Source organism: Hermetia illucens, chromosome 1 (genome assembly GCF_905115235.1).
Source record: "Hermetia illucens chromosome 1, iHerIll2.2.curated.20191125, whole genome shotgun sequence".
NCBI lineage: Eukaryota > Metazoa > Arthropoda > Insecta > Diptera > Stratiomyidae > Hermetia > Hermetia illucens.
Window position 1 is genome coordinate 29,898,370 of NC_051849.1, and position 27,210 is coordinate 29,925,579.

Genomic DNA, 27,210 nt, shown 5'->3' on the forward strand with positions numbered 1-27,210 from the left:
GAACTCAATACATTTACAAAATACTTTAAATTGCACAGATAAACTCACTGTATAATTAATAAGTCAGACATAAACTCATAACACACTTCATATTCCCGCTGGTAAATTGATTCTTTGACATTACCGGCGGCAAAAATGTAAATACAATTCTGATTGGAATCAAGGTTGACATTCGGCAGTAAGAAAACGTCAGGTGTCCAATTTTCATAATTTATTGTGGCCACGCATTACGAAAACATGGAATTGAAATCGCCGGGAGTTGTATTCGTTATTTTGATTACCATAATAGTCGGCACAATATTCTTTGCACATGGATTCTTCTCATTTCTACCAAATACCAGCGAACGAGCAAAACGATCCAGTATCCCGAACCATCTGGGTGAAATTCGGTAGCTATTCTTTGCTAATGTTAATCAACTTGGAAAATATGATATTAAGTGTTTATAAAGGTGGTCAGTTGAGTAGCGGTTTTCAGAATTAGGAGAAGATATAAAGATTAGGAAGTCGTTAAGGGGTGAAGAGCTTGGGATCTATTAACGAAGATTTATTAGGGATCGATTTTTCGCCACTAAAGAATCCCTGTCTAGAACTAGCAGTTTGATGTGTAATTTTAGGTGATTGAACTCAAGTTTCATTTTAAGTAGTATATAACCACTGCGAAATTTCTTACTGGGAATATGGGATCGTTACCAGTGGATAGGGGATGCTTGTCATGATTCCGAAACAGGGTAACTATCTTGATGGCAGGGGGCATTTCCGTTCTGATTGCTGTTGCAAAGATAATAGCTGAAGTTATTTTGGAATGCTACAAAGAACACATCGAAAGCTTGGTTGACAGAAAGCAGACTGGTTTCCAGTTTGGGTGCTCTTACAGTGGCTACGTCAACACCCTTTGGAACAGTGTGCGAAGCTTATATGTATTTTCTGCTTTTCATGCATTTCCAGAACTTATACCCTTCTCTCAGAGCAACATATGATAGCGCAGTGTCATGTGCTGCATCGACGAAAGTTTTCGGAGGAATTTGAAGTCCAAACCGGAGTCCGACAAGATTACTTTCTGTCGCCGATACTATTCCTTCTTGTTATCGATAGCGCTCACCATGCTACCTTGCCTGGAGGACTTGGAGGGCTTCAATAGATGCTAACATCTTTTTTCATGCACCAAAAGTCAGTGTAATGGATCTTGGCCAATCGACTCTGGATTTGAAGAAGGAGCCAGGCGGAGTCGGTCTGAAGACACTAATGAAACCCCAGTTCATAGATTGACGGGTTATTACAATCTTCGTATATGCATTAACGGGCCGAACATCGACGGCGTCAAACCACTTGTCTAGTAGCGTTGTTTCTGCCGACAGGGACCTCAATCTTGATGCTACCGCCTTTGTTGTTTCATCTAAAATCTGGAAATGCAGACACATATATATATATATGGATATTATTTGTTCTGTGTCATCAATCACGTGGTTTTGGTAAGTTTTTTAACTGAGCTATAAAAGGATGAGTGCCTTTCAACTAGGGGAAAGTGAAGTTCCAAAATTTTGATACAAAACTGAAGTTTAATATAATGTGGAATACGAAAATTATCAAAGCTACAACTCCTGAATTAATTTTCAGGTGCCCCAATAAAGCTAATGGTCACTTACAAAAATTTGATTTGTTTAAAGATTGCAGGAATATTTATCTGATAGATATTTTTTCGATGCTCTATAGCATTGTTTTTTTTTTCGGAGTAGGTTAGGTGATTCCGTTTACGCACAGAGTGTTGGATTTCTGCAACAGTGCGCTGCGCAACTAAACACCTCCCTGTCATCAGAAAACTAGCCTGGAACCGTTTGACACATTACTTCGGGCTTCGGCTTTGGGAGCCTTCAAGTCAGGGTATCTGTTTCACCAACGGGAGGGGAAGGTCGAAATGGAGTTGTTAGTTCACAGAACCCCCACCATCCGGTCCCTCGCCGGTCGAGTTCAAACTTCTTCGTAATAAGAAGAGCCCGAACATAATGCGCAATACGATTCCAGCTGTCAGCGTTCTTCAGAATCTCTCTGATAATCTTTCCTGGAGAGAGCTCTCCTGTGTCTCCATAAAATTGTCCAACCAGCAAGTCTGGCCGGAATGCTATCAAGGCCATGCGCGTTCTTCTTTTTCATCATGAGAACCGCTTCTTCGAGCTCTTTCATTGTGAAAACGGGGCAATCCTCGACGCTTTCCGCGCTATTAATGTCTGGCGAATAATGACCGCAAAATGTGGTCAATCTGGTCGGTACTTAGTATGCAGGGCTTCCGCACAGCCTCGATTTTTCGCGTGACAAGCTTATAGCCAAGTCCTCACGGGACTTCATTCATCTCGTTGACCAAGTTCTGCCAGCCGCGAGTTTTGCTTTTATTTGTCGCGCTGCGTAGTCTCCTTTTTGTTGATCTATACTCCACCTTTATGATGCATGTCTCCTCGTTGCCGTGCAAACGGCGGAGCTTATGACACTCCCTCGGTATGTGGGCTCTAGAGCATTGTGGAAGGGGAACATAGCAACAAATTCAGGATCTGCATCAAGAGGGTAACAATATCGCTTATATCAACGGGTGCTTCAAGTAGAACTGTTTTTGTGGACTCAGCAAGCTGCAGGACAAATCGAAGAAGCCTAAAAAGTGAAAGTGAAACATGTCCAATAATCCGCCAATAAAAGAAATATCAAATTCGCGCTTCTCATCGTCGAAAATTGTACTTTTAATAGCAGGTACTATCGAAACCATCGGTCGAAAAATGAATTCTGAACGAACAGTGCATTTTAAGATTAGTTTTAAACTCGGTAAAACTTTTACTGAGACGCTTGAATTAATGAAACAAGCATATGGCGAAAATTGTTTACCCTGTGCTAGAGTCTGTGAGAGGTTTAAACATCTCAAGGAAGATCGTGATTATATCAAGGACTATGAACATCCCTCTCAGAGAAGTTTCGTGATTACACCAAGTAATATTGAAATTGTGCGTGCGATATATCGCACTATAATTGAATATATCAAAAGATTCACTTCACATTTTGATCGAAAGATTAGGAAGGGCTTGTTTTGTTCCACACAAATTGACTGATGACCAAAAATTTCTCCGATTTCAACAATGCAAAGAAAGATCCAAACTTTAAGTATAGCACTGTTATTGGTGAGGAGAGGTGGTATTTTCAATATGACCCCAAAACAAAGTGACAAAGTGCTGAATGGAAACATCCAAGTGAGCCAGATCCGAAAAAAGTGAGAAGTCAAAAGGGAAAACACATTTGATTTTTTTTTGTTTGTGGATGCTGGGAATCCTGAGTCCGCATCCACTTGATGACGGACCGGACCACTTGGAAAGCAACTTATTCCCTCTCTTGTGGTCTACAGACTCCCCTTTTTGGGTTAAATACCCAAGTTTTTCACAAATGTTGACTGACGGTTTTGTCCAGGGCGGTGATGATTTTTGAAAAACTTGCCTCTGCCCAGGACGAAACCGTCAGTCAAGACATTTGATTTGTTTCTACAAGGAGGAGGGGGGAGGAATAATTCACAAGGAGTTCGTGCCACGAGGTCAAACGATTAATGGGCTATATTATCTTGGTGTAATGAAGCGTGTATTTGCAACAATATTGTGAAAATGGCAACTTTTGTCTCATCGCTCGACAAATAACATTTTAACCGTCAACTACTCACCGTATTCTCCTGATTTGGCTTCTCGCGACTTCTATCTCTTTGGACAACTATATTTAGCACTGAAAGCAAAGGGCTATGCGTATAGTGAGACACTGTACACGGTGTCGCTGTACAAATCGTTTTTTAAAAAATCATATTGTTATTCAAAATACACTCTTTGCTCGTCGTACAACGTTTTGCAGAATCAATTAACATGTCGAAGGAATTTTTAAGCCGTTCGATAGGAATATCGTTCGGAATCGCGATCGACACCCACCACCACAAAGGTGTCCCGTTTATAATGGTATAAATTTTAATGGTGGATAGTACCACTTGTTTGAGGAAAATTTTTTCCATGGAGTGGGTACTTTCTCTTTTCTTTTTTCAATATGCATTATTGTGACGGTACTTTAAATTTACAAACCTTGAAAGTTGATAAAAGTTGTCATTAAGTAACATTAAAAAGTGATGGGCTTAATTATGGAAAATTTTGGAATGTTACGAATTCAATGGGAGCAAAGCGTGGTTTTGATTTGGAAGGTAAAAGCCAGACTGCCCATTCATTGGACCAATTTTCTTCAAACAAGTGGCACTATGCACCATTGAAGTTTGTATCATCATAAACGGGACACCCTGTATAAAAGGAGTCAGTCGTGATTTCGAAGGATACTCCTACAGAACGGCTTGCAAATTCATTTGACATGCTAATTGATTCTGCAAAACGTTGTTTCGATGCGCCAAGGAGACTTTTTAGATGATTTTTTAAAAAAAGACTTGTACTGTACTAAAGTCTCGTTTACGACAGACATGTTACATGTAAGCTCAACAAATAAATTAAAAGCAACTCAAATGTTTTTGAAATATTTCAAAAAATAAGTGTTACCTTACTTTTTGTCTAACCTGTAGATATACATTGACATGTATGTTCCCAGAAGGAGTCCTATTCCCAGTAAAACAGTGGTATGAACGAAAAACCCCAACAGAACCAGTTTGCCAACGTTCACTAAAATGGAAAAAATCGATATACGCGCATTTCTATTCCTTCTTGATTAACAGCTTCAATTACCAAATGAAGCCAAATATGTGTGGTTCTGGATACGAAGCTGGATTCAAGTAAACAATAGAAAGAGGCACACATAAGCCACAGGGGCTGAAAGGATATACCCATTGCATTGTTTCATTTAGACCACAAGGCATAAACCAAGTCGGCAATTATTTTTCTAGATTGGTACAATCTTCTTTGATATTCGTTTGTAATGTGTATGTCCATGGGTCTGGGGTCATTTGTTTATGATGCGGAAAGTTTATCTGATGATTGTTACTATGAAAAAACAAGTCGGGAAACCGGAAGCTTGACGCTTCAGGTATAAAAGTTTTGTGTTTTCCTATGTGAGGAGCATAGCGCAGTTTTCCATTGGCTCCATTGACTCGAGATATTTAAATCGCTCAGTTCTATCAACGGCAGTAATTTGCCCAGAACTGAGCGATTTAAATATGTCGGCTCAATGCTATCACCTAATGGAGAACTGCGTATTGAAATTGCTTCACGCATTAACGCAACCTGGATGAAGCGGCATTTCACAACTGGGGTTCTTTGTGATCGATGTATCAGCTCTCTATAGTACTGACTGTTGGCCGACTGTTGTCTTGTCGTAATGGAGACGAAGATGTTGCGTTGGACTAGTGGCGTGACACGTTTTGATCACATCCGAAATGAGGATATCCGCGAGCGATGGGGTTGGCCCCCTACATGAGGATGGACGAGAAGAGCGGCAGAAGACGAGGCAGACCCTGACTAAGATGGAGCGATGGCGTAGGCCAGGACGCCAAACAGCTTTTAGGGATATCGAATTGGTGGATCTCGGTGCAAAACCGGGATGTCTGGACTCCCTTATTAAGGCACGCCTAGACCGGATACCGGTTGTTGCGCCGTTGATGATGATGATATGGGGTTGCACCGATCGTGGAAAAACTGTGAGTGGGGCATCTTCGATGGTATGGTCATGTAATTCGCGCTAACGAGAATTCACTTGCCAAGATTGGTCTGAACATCGAAGTCGATTGTAAACGACTAAAAGGGCGGCCGAAACACCGGTGGCTTGATAAGCTGGATGGGGATTGAAAATTGCTCAAGATTAGGCATTTGATAGGGTCAAATGGCGGGTTTTCAGTAAATTTTTAAAAGTTGGTAATATACTATTAGTAAGTTTATTCGAGCAGATATCGGAATGGGACATATTTTGAAGCCTAGTTTTGAAAAATGAGTCCTGTCTCACCTCAAATGCGTACATTTTGACTCCTTACTCGCGCAGTTTCGGAAAGTACTAATTGAGATCTTTCATACATGACTATATCTGATGAAAAAAAAATTAAATCCCCCTTTTGCGTGTATATATGTAACTTCACCTAAATTTATGTCACTCGCTATATGCGTGGGATTTCATAGCTCTAATCTGTCCACCAAATTTCGTTCCGATCGGTTTAGCCGTTTTGGAGAAAAGTGCTTGTGACAGACAGACAGATAGTGAATCGATTTTAATAAGGTTTTGTTTGTTGTTTGTTTTACACAAAACCTCAAGAAAATAACTAATTTGCTTGTTTGTGTTTATTACTTTATTTGGGAATTATGACAAGGGAACTATTAAAAGGAACTTGTACTAGAAAATCGTCGTGTCGGCATTAAGGAGATGGGCGGGCTTTTCAACATCTACGGATCAATTCGACACATTGTGGTTCTCTACGTCAAGCAATTCGCCGTAAATGGCCCGATTTGTGGACAGACAATTCATTGACTTACACCACGAATTTTTGGCTAAGCTCGAAAGAAAAATCATCCCTCAACCACCGTACTCAGCAGATTTCGCTCCCTGGTAGATGTTTCTGCGGCCGTTTTTCCTTCTGTAGTTGATCAAATATTTACTTCTACATCGGCACTATTGTTTGAAGCGTGTTTTCTTTCGAATTGTAGTTAGCCTGCATACGCAAGACTTATTTATGAAATTTTATAAAATTGCATTTCCTTTTCACCTTTCGTTATTACAAAGAATATAATTCGTAAAGTCCTTACAATTCATATATTTTTTATATCATTCATTTCGTTTACTGGAGCAAACACATAATTGATTCTTGTTTTTCTGTAGTTTGAATACGAGTAGCTACTCACGACGCGTATCCAATGTTATACTGATGATAATCGACGCCTTCAAGTATGATTTCGTTTCGGTAGAAAATATGCGCTACGTTTCTGAACAATTGAAAAATGAGAATGCATGCTTGCTTCGAATGAAGGTGGATATTCCTACAGTAACAATGCCTCGCATAAAGAGCATGATGACCGGAACAGTATCAAATTTTATGGATATTGTTCTCAACTTGGGCAATACAGAAGTCCTGACTGATTCCGTATTACACCAAATGTACGATCGTGGCGATCATTTGGTATTTTATGGAGATAATACATGGACTAAACTTTTTCCTGATATGTTTTATCGTAAACAAGAAAACTACGATTCATTTTACGTTCATGATTTTCATTCAGTAAGTATTTATATAAGTGAATCTTGCGCCAAATAGAAGGTAATTGAATTAATTGTATAACCCAGGGTGACAAAAATATTACAAAGTGGCTCTCATCTGAATTTAAACACCACAATTGGGACATGTTGATTTTACACTACCTTGGACTAGATCATATTGGTCATGTTGAAGGCTCTTTCAGTACGAAAATATACGATAAGTTGAGCGAGATGGATCGTGTAATACAACAAATTCATACTTCAGCCAGTGTTATAGTAAGTGATATTTTGTAACAAAACATGAACTTTATTTACTACGATAACCTCCCCTTTCAGGAGCGCAATGAAAAACTACCTCCACTTTTTATTGTAACGTCAGACCATGGAATGCGGGACACAGGTGGTCATGGCGGCAGCACTATAGGCGAAATATTCATTCCTTTGATAGCATTTTCGACAGGGTGTAGCAATAAAAGGTGAGTACATATTAAGCTTATTGGGATAGTCAGTTTAGAAGAGTGTTCAGTTGCTGGGTTATTTCCTTTCAGGTTTTAATATGTAAAAAAGTAGAAAGAAGTTATTCTGTTACCTTTGTAAAGAATGGCTGCAAATCAATTACTACACAGTATATTATCTATAATAGTTCTACAGCGGAGTCTAAACTTTATGCAATTGGAATTAGCTTCATTGGATTGATTATAAAAGGGACCATAACCTATACTATGGCTTTGAAATGGGTACATAATCGGTTGAAACTAATGCAACAAAAAACACCATGCTAAGAAATCGTCTCCTTGAGCTGAGGATTTGAGTTCACTCAAAGTATTCTCTGCTTCTCGTGATAAACGACTAACAGAAATAAAAATTTATGGGCTACCAGCTTACCTGAAGCTGGCTTGCTACAGAAACTTTTATCACGCCTCGATGGGATTCGGTTGTACGACTTCGACCTAGGGTTATGGAAATCTAACTGGGATTGATTTTTGGAATTTTCGCACGTTCCCCGACAATGGTATCGAGGATAATCAGAATACTCATGTTCTCCAACTGACTAGATATTATGGGTCCAAGCGAAGATGGTGGGACTCTGAAGAGCAATCTTTGTTTTTGCTTTCCGGTAAGTCTAAGGGTCTACACCGCCAATCTAGAATCAATTTTGACAAAGCAACGCCAAATTGATTGTGTTTCTAAATTTTCGAATAAAATGTATTAGTTTGGTCAAACGTGAATTGACTGATGCCAGTGAATCTAAAAGTTGCCATCTGAAAGTGAAAAATAAAGGAATCGCGGCGTAGGCCTCGAAAGTGATCATCATTTGATGGTCGGCCGTATTGCGACCAACAGTGAGAAGCATTTTAAAGAATCTGATGAACGATTGATGAATGTGGGCGGCTGAGAGCACTGATGATCATTGCGAGTGTGTGGTAAAATTGCAATAGTGAAGCGTAGCGTACCGGGAAATAAAAAGTACCGTAAATATAAATGATTTCGAAGCTATATATCGCATCACGAAAGGGCTTAGAGGTGGTGGTGAATGTTTTGATGATCCTGTGAAGGACGTTAAAAGTAGGCTTTTCATCCGTTATGAGCAGCTTAAAAGGAGCACTCCACCACGTTTCTGTGGTGGATGCAGTGGAGTTTTGCTTCTTGTGGTTGAAGTCTTAGGCCAGAGTAACATTTGTATACGCATTGATTTCGTATTGGGTACGAATCCACCTTCACCCATTCCATTTGGGAATCCGCGGAAGACAGATCCCTGGGAAGCGCATCAAATCCATTGCCGGAATTGAGAAGACAACCCAGATGATCACAACTAGCATGAGAGAAGCTTTCGAAGAAAGCTGTCCACTCAAGATGCCAAAGAAGGGTAAAACACCATGGTGGAACTCGGATTTGGCAAAACAGAGGAGAACGACAAAGATGCTCCCCAATCGTGCTCTGAAGTGTGATTCAGGCGCTAGCTGGAATCGCTATAAAGAGGCACAGAAGGCTCTAAAGAGGAGCATACGATCGGCTGAACGATGATCATGGAGGTGCTTTTGCGAAGAGACTAACTCTCTTGAGGCAACCTCAAAGCTGAAGCGGAGCCAGAAGCTGGGTTATTTACGTTTACAGAACGGGAGGTACACAGAAAGCGATGAAGAAACGGCAAACCATTTGCTTGAAATTCATTTCATAGGCAGTATCCAAAATCTAATCTCGGGACCGACAGATGCATACAGCCCTCAACCGAGAGACTGGAATCTGGCATGCAAAGTAGTATCACTGGAACGTTCCATAGATACAAGTTTGCAGGTCCGGATGTCATCATTCCTGCGCTAGTAATAGAGGGAATGGATGACCTGGGTCTACATAGTCGAAGCATATATCGCGCATGCCTAGCACACGCTTATATTCCAATTAAATCGCGTGATGTTAAGGTGTTATTCATTCCCAAACCAGGGAAATGCACCTACCAAGACGCAAAAAGCTTCCGACCGATTAGTCTAATGTCCTTTCTACTGAAAGGACTAGAAAGACTAGTAGATCGGTTCATAAAGGATACACACATTCCTAAGTGGCCATAGGTGATAGGTAAGACCTGGGGACTTTCACCAAAACGGATATACTGGATGTATACATCCATAATAAAACCCATTTTGATGTATGCATGCATCGTCTGATGGCCAAGACTGAACTTTGCTAACAGCAGGAAGCTGCTAACGTAGGTTCAGAGACTTGGTTGCCTAAGTATTACTGGAGCAATGAGTACTACGCCGACTGCGGCACTTGAAGCTATCCTAAATTTACCCCCCATTCACTTGGAGGTGAAACGGAAAGCAGCCAATGATGCATATAGACTCGATACCATTGGGGCGTGGAAAAGCGGCCAATCAAAAGGTCATGCGTCTATCAGGAAATTACTTGACAAACATCCGGTAGTCCTAAATCATATGGTTTCCAAATTCGTTTTTATAATCTGTCGTAATCACAGAAATTATGGTCGACAAATGACCATGAGTTTTTTCAGATTACAGACTTAATAATCTTCTGATCCGGCCCCTCGGAAAAATGACGACCATATTCCAGGCGAAGATATATGCCATTTCAATGGCAGCAGAAGAATGTCTGCGACAAAATGGAGGGGTCACACCATTCGAATCTGCTCCGACAGTCGGGCGGCATTATCAGCGCTAAATGGCAATAACATATCAAGCAAGTTGGTGTGGAGTTGTCATCAGGTGCTGCTGAAACTTGGCCGACTAAACGAAATATTCCTGATGTGGGTTCCGGGGCACTCTAACATCACTGGTAATGAGGAGGTTGACAGACTGGCTCGCCGAGGTCTGGATCCATAATGGTGGGGCCAGAACCAGCTCTTGGAATCCCACCATCTACTGTCAAGTCTACTCTGTCTACTTGTGAAAGAGCCTAGGGCCACTAGAGCGGCATTTTTGTTGTTCCTTAAGAAGTGGGACATGAAAACCCTAGTAGGGCTTTTAACGGGACACTGCTCCTTAAACTACCATATGGAAAAGATTGGGGTGGTGGTTTCGGTTATGTGCAGCCAATGTGAGGAGCAGAAGGAGACGGTCCTGCACTTTTTATTCAGCTGCCCGGCTTCCTCAGATCTCAGACGAAGACACCTTGGCAAGGTTTTCTTCAATGAAGAATCTGCACACTCTCTGCCTCTGGAGAATGTGCTTAGATTCGCTAAAGCCTGCGAACACCGTAGGCGGGAAGCCATTGAATAGGCGATTTACGGGGATAGTACAATCGCCTGAGTGCTCGGAGCTGCGGCTCCCCCCAGTAAACTAAACAACAACTAGACCCGAGGCGGGTTTATAAAAAAAATATTACTAAGGTACTGATGAACCTCAAAAGGTCTTTTGATATTAAAAAGTTAACATTGATTCCAAGGTTTCATCAACACTTATCGTGTTATTGCCATGGGAGTACTTTGACCTGAGAAAACATCCAACAAAGAATTAAATCGGCACACTGGCCAGATATCTGTAAACAATACGATTAAAAAGCGCAAGGGGCAATGGATAGGCCACACATTGAGGAAGGCGGACAATTCCATTACGAACAATGGAATTACTGTTCCAGGCTAGGCAATTGGCGAGTAACGCTAGGGCTATTTGGTGTGGAGCAGTGGAGGAGTGCAAGCTTCTCTTACTACATGTAACAATGTGAATTGAAAAGCTCCTCCTATAAAATCATAATGAATCCATAATAAGCAGTTTAATATTTTCAGTTACAATGATGCCGAGAATATATTCCACAATCAAATCGACATTGCTCCAACACTGGCAGTTCTTTTAGGATTTCCCATTCCCGAAGCAAGCATAGGCTGTGTTTTAACCGAGTTAATCGATGTCTTAGATTACGAGGATCAATTGTTTGCGTTGTACTATAACACCGACCGACTAGTGAAAAAGGCGATCCAGAAATTTGGAATGAATACAATTAACGCTACATGTAAATTTAATTTGGAATACTTTTCTCACATTTATTAGCTATTTTGTATTTTAGACTACTACAAACAATATGAATTGGCGCTCAACTTCCATGCGCAGTTTTTGAGATCAACAAAGGGAAGTGCAAAGAACACCTTTTACCATAAAGCCATGGCCAGGTACCGAGATTCTTGCCAAAATCTGTCTGGGGTTTTATCGTCAAGTTTTACTCATTTCGACATGTTTTCGATTTTGATTGGAGTTGTCCATATTGTATATGTAATTTTTATCTCAGCATATTATATTCGTTGAAATAATGTCCTAATTTTCGCAGGCTTCGATTTTATTAGTAGCCATGACGGTATTTTTTGTATCGGAGAGACATGCGAAACCTATAAAGTTATTAAGCAATATCCTGATTGCCGGATTTATTGGGATTTTAATTCGGTTAAGTGCATGCGAAATATTCGCGTCGGATTCAGAATTGTGCTCATCGAGATGGCATTATTATGCTGTATTTGTTGTTTTGGCTTTAATTGCTTTTGCAAACATTCGTGTTTTTGCTACAACGAGGTTCCAGGTATGTTACCGCTATCAATAATAGAGTATTGCGATCGTACTTTCTATTACATCCACAATCATTCTATATTTTCAGCGAAGAGATAAACCGTACATTTACCTAGTCACAGTATTTCATGCATGTACACTATTTAGCAGTTCCTTCATTGAGGAGGAGCATCAGACATGGTACTACATAGCTAGTACTTCACTTCTAGTCCTATTCCTTATGGAAATGAAATATTTCAAATTGGAGACAATGAATATTCGATGGAGTGAAGCCATCGATAATTTTCTGCGGCATAAGAAACGAAGCAGTAGCTTCGTTAGTGGTGGAAGTCGCCGCGGAGAGTCAATAACAGCGAATTTACGTAAAATAGATATAATGCTATCTTATATGTTTAGTTGGACGATTATTTTTGCATTATTTGCTTTTGTAAGGAGATTGAATCAAACAGGAGATAAGTGGCTAAGCGTTCGAGATATTGGCGATTGGATGGTTGAGCACAAATTGACCCTGAGTTTTTTGTTTTTCATGTGTAAGTATTGAGTTGAAATTAATGTCCATGTTTTTTTACAAAGGAGTAGGTACTTTTCCTTATACTGTAAATATTTTTATTGCTACGAATTTGCTTTTACGTACTTCTGCCGTTGTCACAAATTGTTACGATTTCCTTTACGTGATCCCGTTGCTGTCACCAATTGTTACGTTTTTAGCTATTCGTACTCGTCACTCGTTACATTACTTGCTTTGCGTAGGCTCATATCACTGGTTTGCGTAGCACTAAATACAAAACCCGTTCTATAACTTTAATACAAGCCAAAAAATCAAAAATTACTACACCTCTGCCCTGGAAGCAGCGTGACCGAAAGTGCCAACAGGTGGAAAAACGCTCCCTTTTATCATCGCAAAAACACGACAAGGTTGCGAATTATATTGGACAAAAACGCCAGTTGTTTTAGTCTAAGCTAGACTAAGGCTAAAGCTAGGTCGTTGTTTAGGATATGCGGGATCCTAAGTCCGGTCCACCATCAAGTGGATGTGGCCTTAGGATCCCGCATATCCTAAACAACTACCTAGCTTTAATACAAGCGTTTATTAAACACTAAATTATACAACCGTACTGTATAATTAATTATAGAACAATTCTTTAATTAGTACAATTCGAGCCGTATTCATACCTGACGCGATCTGTTCTAACTCTAGAACCAGACTGACTTTGTGATAAAACACAAATTTTATTGTATTAAAACTTAAACTAAACAGGGAACATACACAGAAGGTGCTTACTAGCTAAAACTAACCTAAGATTTAAATAGCTCCTAGACTTTATTACTTAATGTGTGGGACGTCGTCGGGGAGGCGGCAGTGGTTGACGACGGTTTGTCATGATTTCCGTGTGCGGCCGCGTTGAAGCTAGGACGGGACTGATCTGCTGATTTTCTGTTGAAATTCTGAAATGTCCTGCAGTTGCGATAGTTTTCATGATGCTCGTTCGATCCACAGTTGATGCAGCTGGGCTTCTATTCCGGGTTTTTGGCGCATTTAACGGGTGCATGTGTATCTACACATTTTACACATCGGTATGGGATGAAGCAGTCGGCTGCAGCGTGGCCGAGGCGCTGGCAGTTCTTGCACTGCATTGTACGCTTGTTGCGTACTGCTTCAAAACGTACTACTGTGTTCAGTTGGGTTTTAGTTTTCGCGAGTTTCGCGGTGTTGAACCCGGGTTGAAAAGAGACCAGCCAGAGGTTGAGATTCCTCTTCTCCTGGATGGAGCGTTGGGTCTCGTACTGGCGGACGTCGGCGGCTTTCTGAGAGGCCTGCTTGGGCGAGGGCGGTCATCCCGTCTTCGGGTGGAAGCTGTGGAGACCACGGAGGATCATGTTCACTGGCTTTTCGCACTTCGGCGTATACGAATAGAATTCCTTGGCGATCGCCGACAAGAAGTGCTTGGTGTCGTCGAACTCTTTGATAGAGTTGACGAGAACTTTGGTGCATTTTTCACCCTTTCTCAAAGTGAATTTGTTGGACAGTTTTTCCAGGTGCGCCGGGATGGCTGAATCCTCCTCCATGATAATTATTGGAGAGACCTTCTCACTGGTGCATTTTTTGGCGTCGTTCGATGCGCTTTGTGACATTGAAGGGTGCGTCACTGCTGCTGAAGTGACGGACGGTTGTTGAGTTGCGGCTTGGGCGTTTTCCATCTGCTCAATTTTCCTCCTGAGTTCGAGGATAGTGATGTTCTGAGAGTGAATAATATTGTCCAAACTGGCAATCCTTTCGGCTGCGTTGTTCCGGCGGAGCTATGAGGCGGTTTTTTCCTCTTCTGGCGCTGAGTCCAATGACGATTCGGACAGCGCTTCGTCGGGTAATGGAACGGATGCTGTGCCGCGCTTCTGGCGCCTTACCTTCTCCCACTCGGCTATAGTGAAAGTGAGGATGTTGAGATGCCTGTGGAAACAGAAAGAAAAATTAATAGTTTAGCCAAGGCGGAGGCCTAGATTGTTCGTTTAGCGGAAAGTCTCCAGGTCGAGGGGACAAATGCTGGCTAAGTTGACGCCGACCGAGATGACCGGCCGGCGTAGCTGTGGTAGGAAACAAGTTTCACTTTTTTCTTATAACGGGATAACGGGTTCCCCATTGCAGTTCGTGAGGTGGTTTTGTTAAATTGGTCTCTACAGATGAAGTAGTTCTCATTCATGCAGAGAGCTGCTAATTTTGGTTTGATTTTCGCCTTTTTCCTCTCGTTAAATTCCTCGCATTGTTCCATTAGCCAATCCTCGAGTTTCCAAATGCCTTCTTTGGTTGGTATGCTCGGAGATAAGGCTTTTACATGGAATGATAACAGACAGTCGTTTCCTCCAGGTTTTTGTGTGCATCAAGTTTCTCCACTAGCTCCATGCTATTTTTTACTGAATGCTTGCTATGATAATTTCCGATGGTGCTGACTTCTTTCATAAGCCGCATTGCAATTTTATAGGTTGGAGAGTTGGTGTCCGCTATGATTTGTCGTGCCTCATTACCTTGCTTATGGATTTTTTGGCTGGAACCTCATTTTCGGTAAAGGTGGGTTTGGCATCCTCAAGTCTGCAATATTTCCTACTTTCGTTGAGCGCCTTTTCTACCCTTTTTATAGAGTCCTTCTGGACAGCTGAAAAGGTATATATTGTCCAGACTAAAAGGCTAGTTACCACAAGATTCGAGGAACACATAAGAGAGTACGCCAAACAAAAAGCGACGACCCTCAAAACATCAAATCAATGGTAGCAAGGCATATGGTGGAAGAGGGACGTACCCTAACGATGGACAATGTGGATGTTATAAAGCGGGTGTGGAAAACCCACCTCTTAGATGCAGCGAAAAGCATTTGTATCATAAAAGAAGGGAGGCAGGTAACCTTAAATCACGATGAAGGAAATTGCGCAACGACCCTGGTAAAAATGGTATACAGCAAATAAAAAAAAATTAGGGGAAAAATGGGAAGGATCGGTTAATTAAATACAGAGTAATTAGTGGAGTAGAGTAGGTTAAGACAGCACTGAGGAAGGAGGCACGTGGTCTCCGAAATAATTGTATGCAGAAGGAACAAGGTTGGGGAAAAATAAATGTCGTATTTTGTCAATAGATGGCGACACTTAAACATATCTTGTGATGTACTTATCGCATTGGGTCATACTATACGGCGATTTGAAGACGACAATCTGAGCTACAAGTGTCTCTTTGACAGTGTTGTGATCGTACGTTTCAGTCTCAAGTTATAGCGTGTCAAAAATGGAGTCCACCAAGCAAGAAATTCGACATATTTTACGTTTTTACTACCTGAGAGGTAAAAATGCAACGAAGGCGGCCGAAAAAATTTATGAGGTTTATGGGCCCGATACTGTAACGATTCGCACTGCACGGCGTTGGTTCGATCGATTTCGTCCTGGTATAGTGGATGTCGAAGTTACACCCCGTACTGGTAGGCCAATCGTCGTAGAAACCGATAAAATCGTCGAAATCATCCAAGTAGACCGGCATGTGAGTATTCGCTCGATTGGCCAGGAACTGGGTATAGACCATAAGACCGTTTGGAACCATTTGCAGAAGTTTGGATTCCAAAAAAGCTGGATGTTTGGATGCCACACGAGTTGACGCAAAAAAATTACTTGAACCGAATCAACGCCTACGATGCACTACTGAAACGGAACGAATTCGAGCCATTTTTGAAGGGGATGGTGACTGGTGATGAAAAGTGGATTACGTACGACAACCTCAAGCGAAAATGGTCGTGGTCGAAGCGTGGCGGACCAAACCATCGCCAAGCCCGGATTGACGGCCAGGAAGGTTTTGCTGTGTATTTGGTGGGATTGGAAAGCAATTATCCATATCCATTATTGTGAGCAACTCGACCGTTTGAAGCGGGAGATTGACCAGAAGCGGGCAGAATTGGTCGATAGGAATGGTGTTGTGTTCCACCATGACAACGCTCGGCCTCATACATCTCTGATGACCCGCCTGAAGTTACGGAAGCTCGGATGGGATGTCCTATCGCACCCACCGTCCGGACCTGGCACCAAGTGATAATGGCAGCAAGTTTGCGAACGAAACGGAGCATATTTGACTTAAATCGGATAATTCTAAGTATGTTAAATAAAGCGTCAAATTTCGATCACAAATACATTTCCTTTTCCCCAACCCAATATTTACAGTATAAGGAAAAACACCTGGTTCTTTTCTTAACTTAAGTATTGAGTGTCGTTGAAACTCTGTCACATCTCATTTTCTCAGTCATAATATATTCAGGGAATTTTGCTAATCAACAATATTTTTTTGTTTTATTTTCAGCCTTGGTATTTCTTGTATACGTATTAAAAGACTTCAACGGTTTATTGACAAATATTCTTAACTTCACTGCAATACTTCTAATTTACCACTACCGGACAATAACCGGATCAGTATTACTTTTCGATTTCAAGGAGTCCACATCTAAAACATCACTGATCATATTCTGGTTGAATATCGTAGAAATATACGCTATAAACTACTTACCTGCTTTGCATCGTTACTTATTCCATAAAGAAGTATCGCCACAAAGCGTGAAAAACTGTTTGGGTGCGCATGTGACAGCATTCAGTCTCATATCAGCGCTTTTGCACAAGCCGCATAATGCGATCTTGGTGCCCGTGTGTGTATGGACATTGGAACGATGTTTCAAATCATGTGATAAACTATTTCGAGAGAACAATGCGGTCATGTATAAAGTAATTTTAAGTTATTGGCTGGGTAGGGCATTCTTTTTTCTACAGGTGGGTTGTTATGCTTTATTGATGTCCTGTCCCATTACTTTGTTTTTCACTCTATTCCAGGGTAATTCCAACAATTTGGCATCAATCGATTTGACGCCTGGATATATTGGTCTAGACAGCTACAATCCCATCATCGTAGGCTTACTAGTTACTATAAATACCTACAGTGGTCCAATTTTGTGTTATATTTTGCTGCTGCACAACGTGTTTAACGAAAGTGACATGAAAAAAAAGTAAGCATGGTTACTATTCTATCCTTATATATTTTATTTTGTAAAAACAAATTATTATAATAAAATCGCATTGAATCCTTAATTAACATAATCTTGGTTATTGCAGTTCTATTATAATTGGTCGCGTGATTTACATAACCGCCACAACGGCTGTCTTTCCATTGGCCATTTATATATTTGTGATGACATTGATGCGATCTCATATCTTCATATGGACCGTCTTTTCACCAAAAATTTTGTATGAATTTTTCAACGCTTATTTGTATTTTACTATTTTACTGATAACATTTGTAGGATTTAAAATCGTTAATGTGACTTCTTAAGAAGCACATGTCCTATAGAAAACCCCTAAGAAATTGTACACTTCAATGCAATCATAAACGACTATAAACTCCTGTGAACGTGAAAAATAAATATATACATGTATAAAATGAATATGAATGGGTCTTTCAATGAAAACTTAACGTAGCTTCAACTAAAACAAATAACACCTTAATAAATTCCTATTAGATAAAAACTTTGGCAATATATCTAGACGTTTAGTTGTTTTTCAACTGTAACGCAAAGTAAATATCGTCACTGCTAACATTTAGCAGAATTTTCATGAATATATCTGTACGTGAATGTTCACAAATTAAAAGACGTTCCGCTCCAAGCTTTGAGCAAATTTGCAGTGCACGACCTGTTTGAGAAGAATGCAAAAATGGATAATTAAAAGGTCTCTTATTGAAAATGGTCATATACGTACCAAGGACAGGGACAGTTACTCCCATGAAAGCTGCTATAGATTCTAACTGTGTGTACACACCTAAAAATGTTGTTTCTTCAATACCAGTCCTGGCCACCTGTAAATGAAATGTTCATTGTTCATGAAAATAGCCACAATGAAGCGAATTACTAGGATAAGTAGGTTAATTGCCCAAAGACGAGGGAGTGTACGGTCTAATCAATAATCGAAGAGAGAGGAAATACGGAAAATATATCTTCATTATACATATACGATGTAATATACACTGGTCCGTCGCGCATTAAATGGTGGCAATTTCGTGAGAAGAAAGAAGAAGAAAGATTTCACCTGAAGAATTTGTTCATCTTCCACTTTCACAATCATTTCCGACATTTGGACCAGTTCCACCTGTCAGCGTAGAGGTGGCGGGGAGGAAGACGAGGCGGCAACCCTGTCGGCCAAATCAAAACCAAGTGGCTGAGGAGAACCTCCATAGTGGTGGCACCGGGAGACGCTGTACTCACTTTGGTTTGCCGGCCGTGATGCAGTAGGCGAATGCTCCAAAGGCCTAATCAGGGCGATCAGACCCGAGTCTGCACGGGGACTCATCTGAAATGGCAAATTGGTCACGAAACCTTACCAGGGGTATACTGGTACCATGGGAACCGAGATAGCCCCTAGACTCTCATACTTCAGGTGAACTCCCGTTGTATGTGAACAAAGCTCGGTTATTTGCGGTTGGCCCCCTAATGGCAGTTTCATGGGGGTTGTTGGTTATGCTCAAGTGAGAACACCTTCGGGCCTCGGCGTGGTGTTGCGTCTCAACACGAGTGCCGTACTCCTTAGTTTGGTAGAGATTTAGGTAGGTCTTGCATCCACCAGTATGAATGCTAAGCCATGCACTTGGTATAGACTGGTACCGTCGTAGCTTGCTTGGGCGGACTCTGATTGTGGTCACAAAATCGATCCTTGTCCGTAGAGGACCGTGGGATTAAGTCTCCACGACAGGTACCCACAAAAACACACAAGGACTCACTGTCAGCGCAGAGGTGGCGGGGAGGAAGACGAGGCGGCAACCCTGTCGGCCAAACCAAAACCAAGTGGCTGAGAAGAACCTCCATAGTGGTGGCACCGGGAGACGCTGTACTCACTTTGGTTTGCCGGCCGTGATGCAGTAGGCGAATGCTCCAAAGGCCTAATCAGGGCGATCAGACCCGAGTTTGCACGGGGACTCATCTGAAGTGGTAAATTGGTCACGAAACCTTACACTGGTACCATGGGAACCGGGAACCCTGGACTCACATACTTCGGGTGAACTCCTGTTGTATGTGAGGACAGCTCGGTTATTTGCGGTTGGCCCCATTAGTGGGAGTTTCATGGTGGTTGTGGTTGTGCTCAAGCGAGAAGAGACCTTCGGGCCTCGACGTGGTGTTGCGTATCAACACGGGTGCCGTACTCCATAGTTCGGTAGAGATTTAGGTAATTCTTGCATCCACCAGTATGAATGCTAAGCCATGCACTTAGTATAGACTGGTACCGTTGTTGCTTTGCTCAGCGGGGCTCTGATTGTGGTCACAAAATCAATCCGTGACTTAAGAGGACCGTAGGATTAAGTCTCACGACAGATGCCTACGTAAAACACCATGACACCAGTTGCGCTGACAGTGAAGCCTGTCAGCGCAACTGGTGCTCAGAGGTGGCGGTGAAGAAGACGGGGCGGCAACCCTGTCGGCCAAACCAAGTGGTTGAAGAGGATGGCAAGACGTCCACAGATGGTAGGCGCACACTTCTGCAGGTAATCAACGCAACCGGATATTTTTTCCTCAGGGTAGTGAAATTGGAGGTTACCTATTTTTATCGAGTTGTAGTTGATGTTAAGAGAAAATTTTTTTCTTCCAGCCAATCGATTAATGATTGAGAAAACTTGTGGGCCAGGGTTGAGGGATTTGAGGAGTTTCTTGTAAGATGCATTCAGTTCGGACCGAATAGCTCCATTGATTTCACTGGACAGGTCTTTAATGATCCCGGAGAGGAGACGGTAGTCAGCGTTGCATCTGTTCCGTAACCAGTGAAATAATCGTTTTCTCCGCTGCAGTACTCTGTTTCTATCGCAGACTAAGAGGAGGGTTGACGGGGATAGGCAGCCGTATTTGTAGTAACCAGGCTCTTTAACTGGAGCGTGCGGATATATGTCTCTAGCCCAACAGTACCCGTGGATGCGCGATTTGTCCAGGGGAGGGCCCAGTGTTCTGGCTAAGTCGCGTTGAAAATCGTCCCAATTTTTCAGATTGAAGGATTTGCATTTATGCGGATGATGGGGGGAAAATTTGCTGTAGATGCAGAGAGAGACTGAAGGCATGATGGTCGGAGTGGGCTCCCAGAGAGCAGCAGCTAGTGACACATGCTGAGAGATTGGACGAGATTATAAAGCCGTCTAGGAAAGAAGATCCACGAGGAAAAGATGGCACTCCAGCGTTAATGATGTCCGCGCTACGGAATAGGCCTGACTGAAATCAATCGAGGAGCACTTTGCCGTTTTCGTTGTTAACTGAGTCGCCCCAAGATACGTGCCCCGCGTTGAGGGCACCGCCGAGGATGAATCAACTCCCCTTCATTTGCCGTCAACATTCCATTCTCCGTGAATCGTGCCAGTTTGTGTATACCTCCCGCGCAAATTGCTAGAAAATAGTTAGTAAACGGAAAGTGTTGTCTCTCGACCGAAGGCTCTTCAATATACAAGACGTTGATAAAGGTGTAAAAATGCGGGACATTGGTTTGGAAAGTTCTGAAGTGGTGAGGAAAATTTGGAATTTGATTGAGAATGATTGAAGTTAACTTGCGAAACTTATAAATATAAATAATAACAATACATGTGAAAAGAATTAAAATAAAAGGTAGGGTAGCCCTCTTTTCTAAATGATTGCCAATCGAATTTATCAAGGGAAAAAGCAGGAAAATGAAATGAATAGTTTCTGGGATTTCCCAAGATTTATTTTGATTGTAGTCTGAATAGTTGATCTAAAGAGAATCAATTGGGTTTTATCGAGATATTATTGAATGCGAATCATTTTTTATAATAGAAAAAATTATCTTCACTAAAAATAACTCGATTAAGCATTTTTCGCTCATCGTTCACAAGCAGCAACACTATCTATCGTTTCATAATTCAATTCACATTTTAAAGAAAGCGTTTGCAAAAAGTCGGGCTCAACCGGGATTTGAACCCGGGACCTCTCGCACCCAAAGCGAGAATCATACCCCTAGACCATTGAGCCGCTTGGAAGGCTGTTTTACAATGACACATATAATGAACGTAACCTCAAAAATAGTAATCACAATCAAATCAACCAATAAGCTAAGCTAGTTTCGAGCCAGTATTCACTCCTGCGGGGGAATTCCTAAAAGCTGGGGCACAACACTATGGTCCAATGAATTCCTTAATCAGGTTATTCAGGAAGGTAGAACACCATCTGATTGGTAAGGAAGTATTATAGCAAAGTTCCAATATGGAAAAAGAAAGGTAGTTCAGCAGAATGTTTAAATTACCATCCGATGCGGCTACTTTCCCATACCATGAAGATTTTTTAACGAATTCTTGATAACCGTATTCGCGAATAACCGTGAATCAAGCCAGATTTGTCAAGAACTGTGGAACACGACACAATATACGCTGCGCGGTTACTCAAGGAGAAACACCGTGAGAAGCATTGTCCTCTTGACATTGCATTTCTGGATCTAGAGAAAGCGTGTGACCGTATGCCACACGAACTCATCTGATATATGACAACACTTAGTGCAAGAAGGACTCGTGTGTTCAGTTCAATTGCTGTACCACGATCTGAACAGTAAAGTCCGAAATGTGACGGATGTATTAAAACAGCTTCGTGTCTCTGCTGGTGTTCATTAAGGAAGCGCCCTCTCCGCGCCATCCAGCGCTCTATACACTGGTTTATGCAGATGATGTTTTCCTAGTGTCTAGTTCTTGCGTCTTGCGGTAATGGAGACGAAGATGTTGCGTTGGACTAGTGGCGTGACACGTTTTGATCACATCCGAAATGATAATATCGGCGATCGTTATAGGGTTGCACCGATCGTGGAAAAATTACGAGAAAGGCGTCTTCAATGGTATGGTCAAGCAATTCGTGCTAACGAGAGTTCACTTGCCAAGATTGGGCTGAACACCGAAGTCGATGGTAAACGACCAAAAGGCAGGCCGAAACCAACGGTGGCTTGATACGCTCCGGGTTGGAGTCTTGGACGTCCCAGGGAGGAGTTTTTGGTCGGTAGTCTGTCTGAGATAGGGATCCGGCACTTTGTACGTAAATGCATTTTACCTCCCCATTCCCAAAAAAGCGTGTTCTACTGCTCTCCGCGGAGGACTTCCAAAAAATCTCGCTTAGTTTGTACGATCCTACAGCTCTCATTTTGTAAAAAAAAAAGTGAATAATAATTTTTTTCTTAGAAAATTCGTGAACAAATCCCTTTTTGGGGGACTCCAAGCCGCAGAATTACAAACTACGCTATGAGCAATCAAACAGACGATTTGCTCTAAGAATTCATTCAGACGGTGGACGGAAACGTCAGCGCTCTCGGATCCAGCCGTTTACGCATTCTAGGTCCGAATGTCTTTGTCATTAGGGTATATGTTGGTTCCATTGGAAGTTAAAATCCGAAGCCATCAAATATAAGAAACTTCGTAACTAGGTTTTGAGGAGTGGAAATGACCCCATCTCATCTTCTTCACGCTGCCTGTTCATGTTTGATAAAAATGAGTAACCCAAGGTTCCGTAGATAGAGGGTGTTAATATGTGTTTATCCACCGTGGAAAATACAAGGACCATATAAACAGAACACGGCCACACAAAACCAACAACAGCAGCAACCGTAAATTCCCCACCAACCACATTACCAGTAGGTACAAGCGGTGGGCGTCAATTTTCAGCAGCAGGTTCAACAATACACATCGCAAAATAAAATCACAAACAATTTTGAACAATTTTGAACAATTCTCCCGTGGCATTGGTCAGCGCGCCTATTAGTAGCAGTCACCCCGACAACAATCCATATCTTCATCTATCCAACAAAGGTGCCAGAGTAAAGTTACTGAACATACCATCCTAGTGTCCATGGATCGGCAGACTGACTCGATTTCCAGCTTGGAACCAGGCAGGACTCCAATAATTTCGTAGCCCATCAGCAGTTCAACGATAATACCCAAATCAACAACCAACGTCACAGCAGGGTCAGCTAAATCATGAAATTACCATGATTCACTCAACCACTGAGAGGGGAGTGTTTTTTTTCTTTCAAAGTGTTCTCCCTAAAAGTTGCTTTATGGTTGTTTTTCGAAATATGGCCGCGTGGGAGACAAACCAACTAGCTCTTACATTCATGAGAGTGGCAACGTTCCTGGATATATAATGATTTAAGTTAAATATTCTTGCCACTAGAAAAAGTCCAAAATGGGCTCAAGGCACTGAAAAACAACATGCAACCTGACAGATACGACTATAACGAACCTGGGAATTTTCACTTTTAGAGTATGACTCAGTTATACAACAAGCGATCTTTCAAAATATATGCAAAGTAGAAAGGCAGATAATGTGGAATGTTGATATTAAAAATTGTACTTACTTCTGCTGCCACAGCCTGCAAAAACAGTTTTTCAAGCTTCGAGCATTTCTTGATAGCTTGCACTTTGAGTGTAGCTATCATTTCATTCAGAGCCTTTTGCACATGCATCATTGAAACAGTCTTATCCTTTGTGGTCTCTTCAGCAATTTCCGTAGCTCTCCGGCAAATATCCAAAGCTCGACGAGCATCGCCTGACACGGCTGCAACTTTCCTGTAATTGAAAGGTAATAAAAGGACATGAGTAATTGACAAACTTTTTCCTGTGTGTATTGCAGGCGTCTTTTTAATTGGCGTTTACAAGTAAAGTTACAAATGTGATACACTCACCTTGCAACCAATTGTACAGCATCACCTTTAAAGGCTTCTGAACCAGAGAGACGTGCTGTCACGATTTCCTGCAACTGTTTGTGGGAGTATGGCTGGAATGTTAGTCTAGTGAGGCCTAAACGTGACGTTACTTTGCCTGTATATCGAACAACATATTAGTAAGAGTCTTTCATTACAATTTTATCATCCTTACTCATAAGCATCCTTTCAGGCAAGTCCATGGTATTAGCTATAGTAACAACCACCAAACGGGCCGTTGACTTTGTTGGCCAATCTAACAAACTATAAACGACGTCTTGACGCCTATTACACAAAATATCCAACTCATCCACAAGTAAAATTGTAGTCTGTCGTCTAGGTCCAGGTGTGGTGAAGCGCTTTTCAAGCAAGGCATGAGCATGCTCCCATGAAACTGTCTTTCCCGTCAATTGTTTGTATATCTGCACATAAGCCTGTCTCGGCTCAGTCAAACGCATTCCATTGATCTCTATATAATCAAATTCAGGCACTATATCTAGCTCAGCATCGCGTTTCAACGCTCGAATCACTCCAGTAACTGTTGCTGTTTTTCCCGTACCAGGAACTCCTGAAACATACATGCAACCCCCGCATTGGTCCTGTAGTTTTCCCTCGAGGAATGTGTAGATGTTATCAAACTCTTGTTCACGACATGGAAGGCTTTGTGGAACTGCAGATACATGTAGGCGTTCACGTGCTACTTCGAAGTCAGACTTTCGACGTTTCAATGGATTATCTCGAGATTCAATGGCTGCGGATATAGCTCCTGAGCGAATTAACTTCATCTTTTGGGTTGGGGTCATTGCTGACGATTTACTGCTAGGCGTGGACGTACTCGTTTTTTGTCTCTTTGGTGTTTTAGGCTCATCGCAAATGAAATCCTCGTCGTATGTTGAATTGATTTTACGACTTCGACGAGGTGTGTTTGTCCTGTTTGACTCAGCCAGCGAAGAGTTCCCATTGAAAAGTACTTCTTCAACGATATTTGATAGTTGTATGTTTCGTTTTGGGGTTCCAACTGTAATATGGTGGGGGTGTAATTGGGTTGTTTCATTATATCGAAAAAGGAATTACCTAGACTTAGCCTCCCAGTTGGTGTTTTTAGAATGCTTTTACGGCGAGTACTGCCAAGTGGTTTGGCACTTGGAGTCTGTGGGTAGTCATCCTGATTCTCTTCACGAATTTTTTTACTGGGTGTGATTTCATCACTTTCAATGCTGTCTGCCCGCTTTTTACTCGAGCGTAGCTGCTCACTACAAATAGACGATGTATCTGTAGACAATCGGGACGACCGCCTTGCTGCTGGGCTCTTTGTTGAAAGCCGCTTTAACGAATTACTATAGGAAGTGAGGGTTCCATTATAAACTTGGCTAGAATAACAGCGTGTAACTTACGATTCCTTTTGCGTTTCAGACAAACGTAGTTTAATTTTAAGGTCTGATGCTGCAGCTTGACTGGGAGAATTTTGTATAATTGAATAATTGAGGGCATCAGAGTCTGCAGTGGAGTTGGCTTCCAGACTAAGATTTAAGTTACGTCGGGCGCCATTTACTTTAGGTGAAGGACTTGGTTTGGACCGCTTCACATCGGGGGATTCAAGTAGATAGTTCGCATTAACTTCCATTTTCCCAGGCGTTTTATTTTTCTTATGTGACGAAGTTCTTTGCAATTTCACGACAGAATTCCTTATAATTTTAATAGGAGACACCAGAGGTTCATCGTTCTCCCTAGAATCGATGTCTACGAATCCAATTTCAGATAAACGAGGTTTCTTGGACTCGTTATTTTTCTTGCCGCCCGATTTCGGGGTTTTCTTCTTTGATTCGCGACTCGGTGTAGTGGAGGAATGGGTGCGTTTCTCGACTTTTTCATTTAAAGGTATCAACCGATGATTGCCGGCAACTTTTACAATTTTATACCGACAAACAAATGTTGGGAACACACCCTTTTTGCGAGGCATTAATGACTGAGCGGAATCACTCGGACTACCACAAACAACTGTGCACTTTTGAAATATTGAATCAATTGAAATAACCGGGTCAAATGCACGATGATCCTCGATAATTTCCACATTGAAGTCGATGCAAATTGTGTCGTCATCGAAAAGTCGGTGTGGAATTTTGTAGGGTCTGCAAAGATTCAATTTTAATGTGGACACTAAGAAGCAAACCATCCATCTTACCTGGAATACCATTGTACTATCGCTCGGTAAGGATCTTCCTCATCATTGTAGTCATCTTCTACTTCGTATAAATGAAGAATTTTCGCGATTTCGCCTGACTCCACCAAATCGGAGTCAACGGACCCAGCGGTTGAAATGAGCACAAAGTCTCCCACTTTTAAAGTTATTGCTCCATAAATGCACTTCCTGCAATTCATTTGTTGATTCAGTTAAGCTCAAGCAGTTCATTGCCATTCATTAGTTTACTCACTTATAAAAGAAACAATTCTTCACTAAGAATTTGGCACGTATCGACGAGGGAATATCAACGTCCGTCTCTTCAGTTCCCACCCAATATACTTTGGATTGGATTACCATGTTGGCGATGTACGTAAGTTTTACGTTCTTGAAATTTAAAATTAGAACAATAATTCGCTGATCCAAGCAACAATTAATTAGGACATGAAAGCGCGGCACTCACAACACATAAGCCATGTTTGAATACTTTGGCGGGACTCGATGTTCAAATGTCATATTTGGCGCCAATTTAGGCAGGGGTGTGTAAAATTTGAGACATAAGGCGAGTGTATACTAGTCAATATGATGGAAATTGTATAACGGTTTTTTTCTTATCGGATGAGA

At 41.7% G+C, this 27,210-nt stretch overlaps 2 protein-coding genes and 1 non-coding gene across 3 annotated transcripts; 1 reads left to right on the forward strand and 2 right to left on the reverse strand.

Moving 5' to 3' along the window:
• The first annotated feature begins 136 nt into the window (after nt 1-136).
• On the forward strand, nt 137-18,220 carry LOC119661194 (GPI ethanolamine phosphate transferase 2). Its single transcript, XM_038070416.1, has 11 exons — nt 137-389; nt 6,802-7,198; nt 7,264-7,452; nt 7,513-7,652; nt 11,417-11,640; nt 11,695-11,897; nt 11,953-12,198; nt 12,274-12,715; nt 17,008-17,468; nt 17,529-17,701; nt 17,808-18,220. Exons 1-11 carry the CDS (start codon nt 238-240, stop codon nt 18,022-18,024), a joined length of 2,844 nt encoding a protein of 947 aa, XP_037926344.1. The 5' UTR covers nt 137-237; the 3' UTR covers nt 18,025-18,220.
• On the reverse strand, nt 18,221-27,057 carry LOC119661195 (origin recognition complex subunit 1). The gene is made up of 9 exons (XM_038070417.1): nt 26,840-27,057; nt 26,590-26,775; nt 25,802-26,536; nt 25,482-25,744; nt 24,583-25,425; nt 24,390-24,525; nt 24,063-24,273; nt 18,450-18,546; nt 18,221-18,383 (listed from the first exon to the last, which is right to left on the reverse strand). The coding sequence occupies exons 1-9, from the start codon at nt 26,944-26,946 to the stop codon at nt 18,241-18,243; spliced, it is 2,721 nt and encodes a 906-aa protein (XP_037926345.1). The 5' UTR covers nt 26,947-27,057; the 3' UTR covers nt 18,221-18,240.
• On the reverse strand, nt 21,632-21,703 carry Trnap-ugg. Its single transcript has one exon. It is a non-coding gene; the product is annotated as a tRNA-Pro (tRNA).
• Nucleotides 27,058-27,210: the final 153 nt, after the last annotated feature.

Excerpts from the sequence above, each read along its gene's own strand:
- LOC119661194 (XM_038070416.1), top strand. The coding sequence starts at position 238 with ATGGAATTGAAATCGCCGGGAGTTGTATTCGTTATTTTGATTACCATA. Across the intron at positions 12,716-17,007 it reads GAGTTTTTTGTTTTTCATGT|CCTTGGTATTTCTTGTATAC; the intron begins GTAAGTATTGAG and ends TTTTATTTTCAG. Across the intron at positions 17,469-17,528 it reads GGGCATTCTTTTTTCTACAG|GGTAATTCCAACAATTTGGC; the intron begins GTGGGTTGTTAT and ends ACTCTATTCCAG.
- LOC119661195 (XM_038070417.1), bottom strand. The coding sequence starts at position 26,946 with ATGGTAATCCAATCCAAAGTATATTGGGTGGGAACTGAAGAGACGGAC. Across the intron at positions 26,776-26,839 it reads AAGAATTGTTTCTTTTATAA|GAAGTGCATTTATGGAGCAA; the intron begins GTGAGTAAACTA and ends AATGAATTGCAG. Across the intron at positions 24,274-24,389 it reads GCTGTACAATTGGTTGCAAG|GAAAGTTGCAGCCGTGTCAG; the intron begins GTGAGTGTATCA and ends TTTCAATTACAG.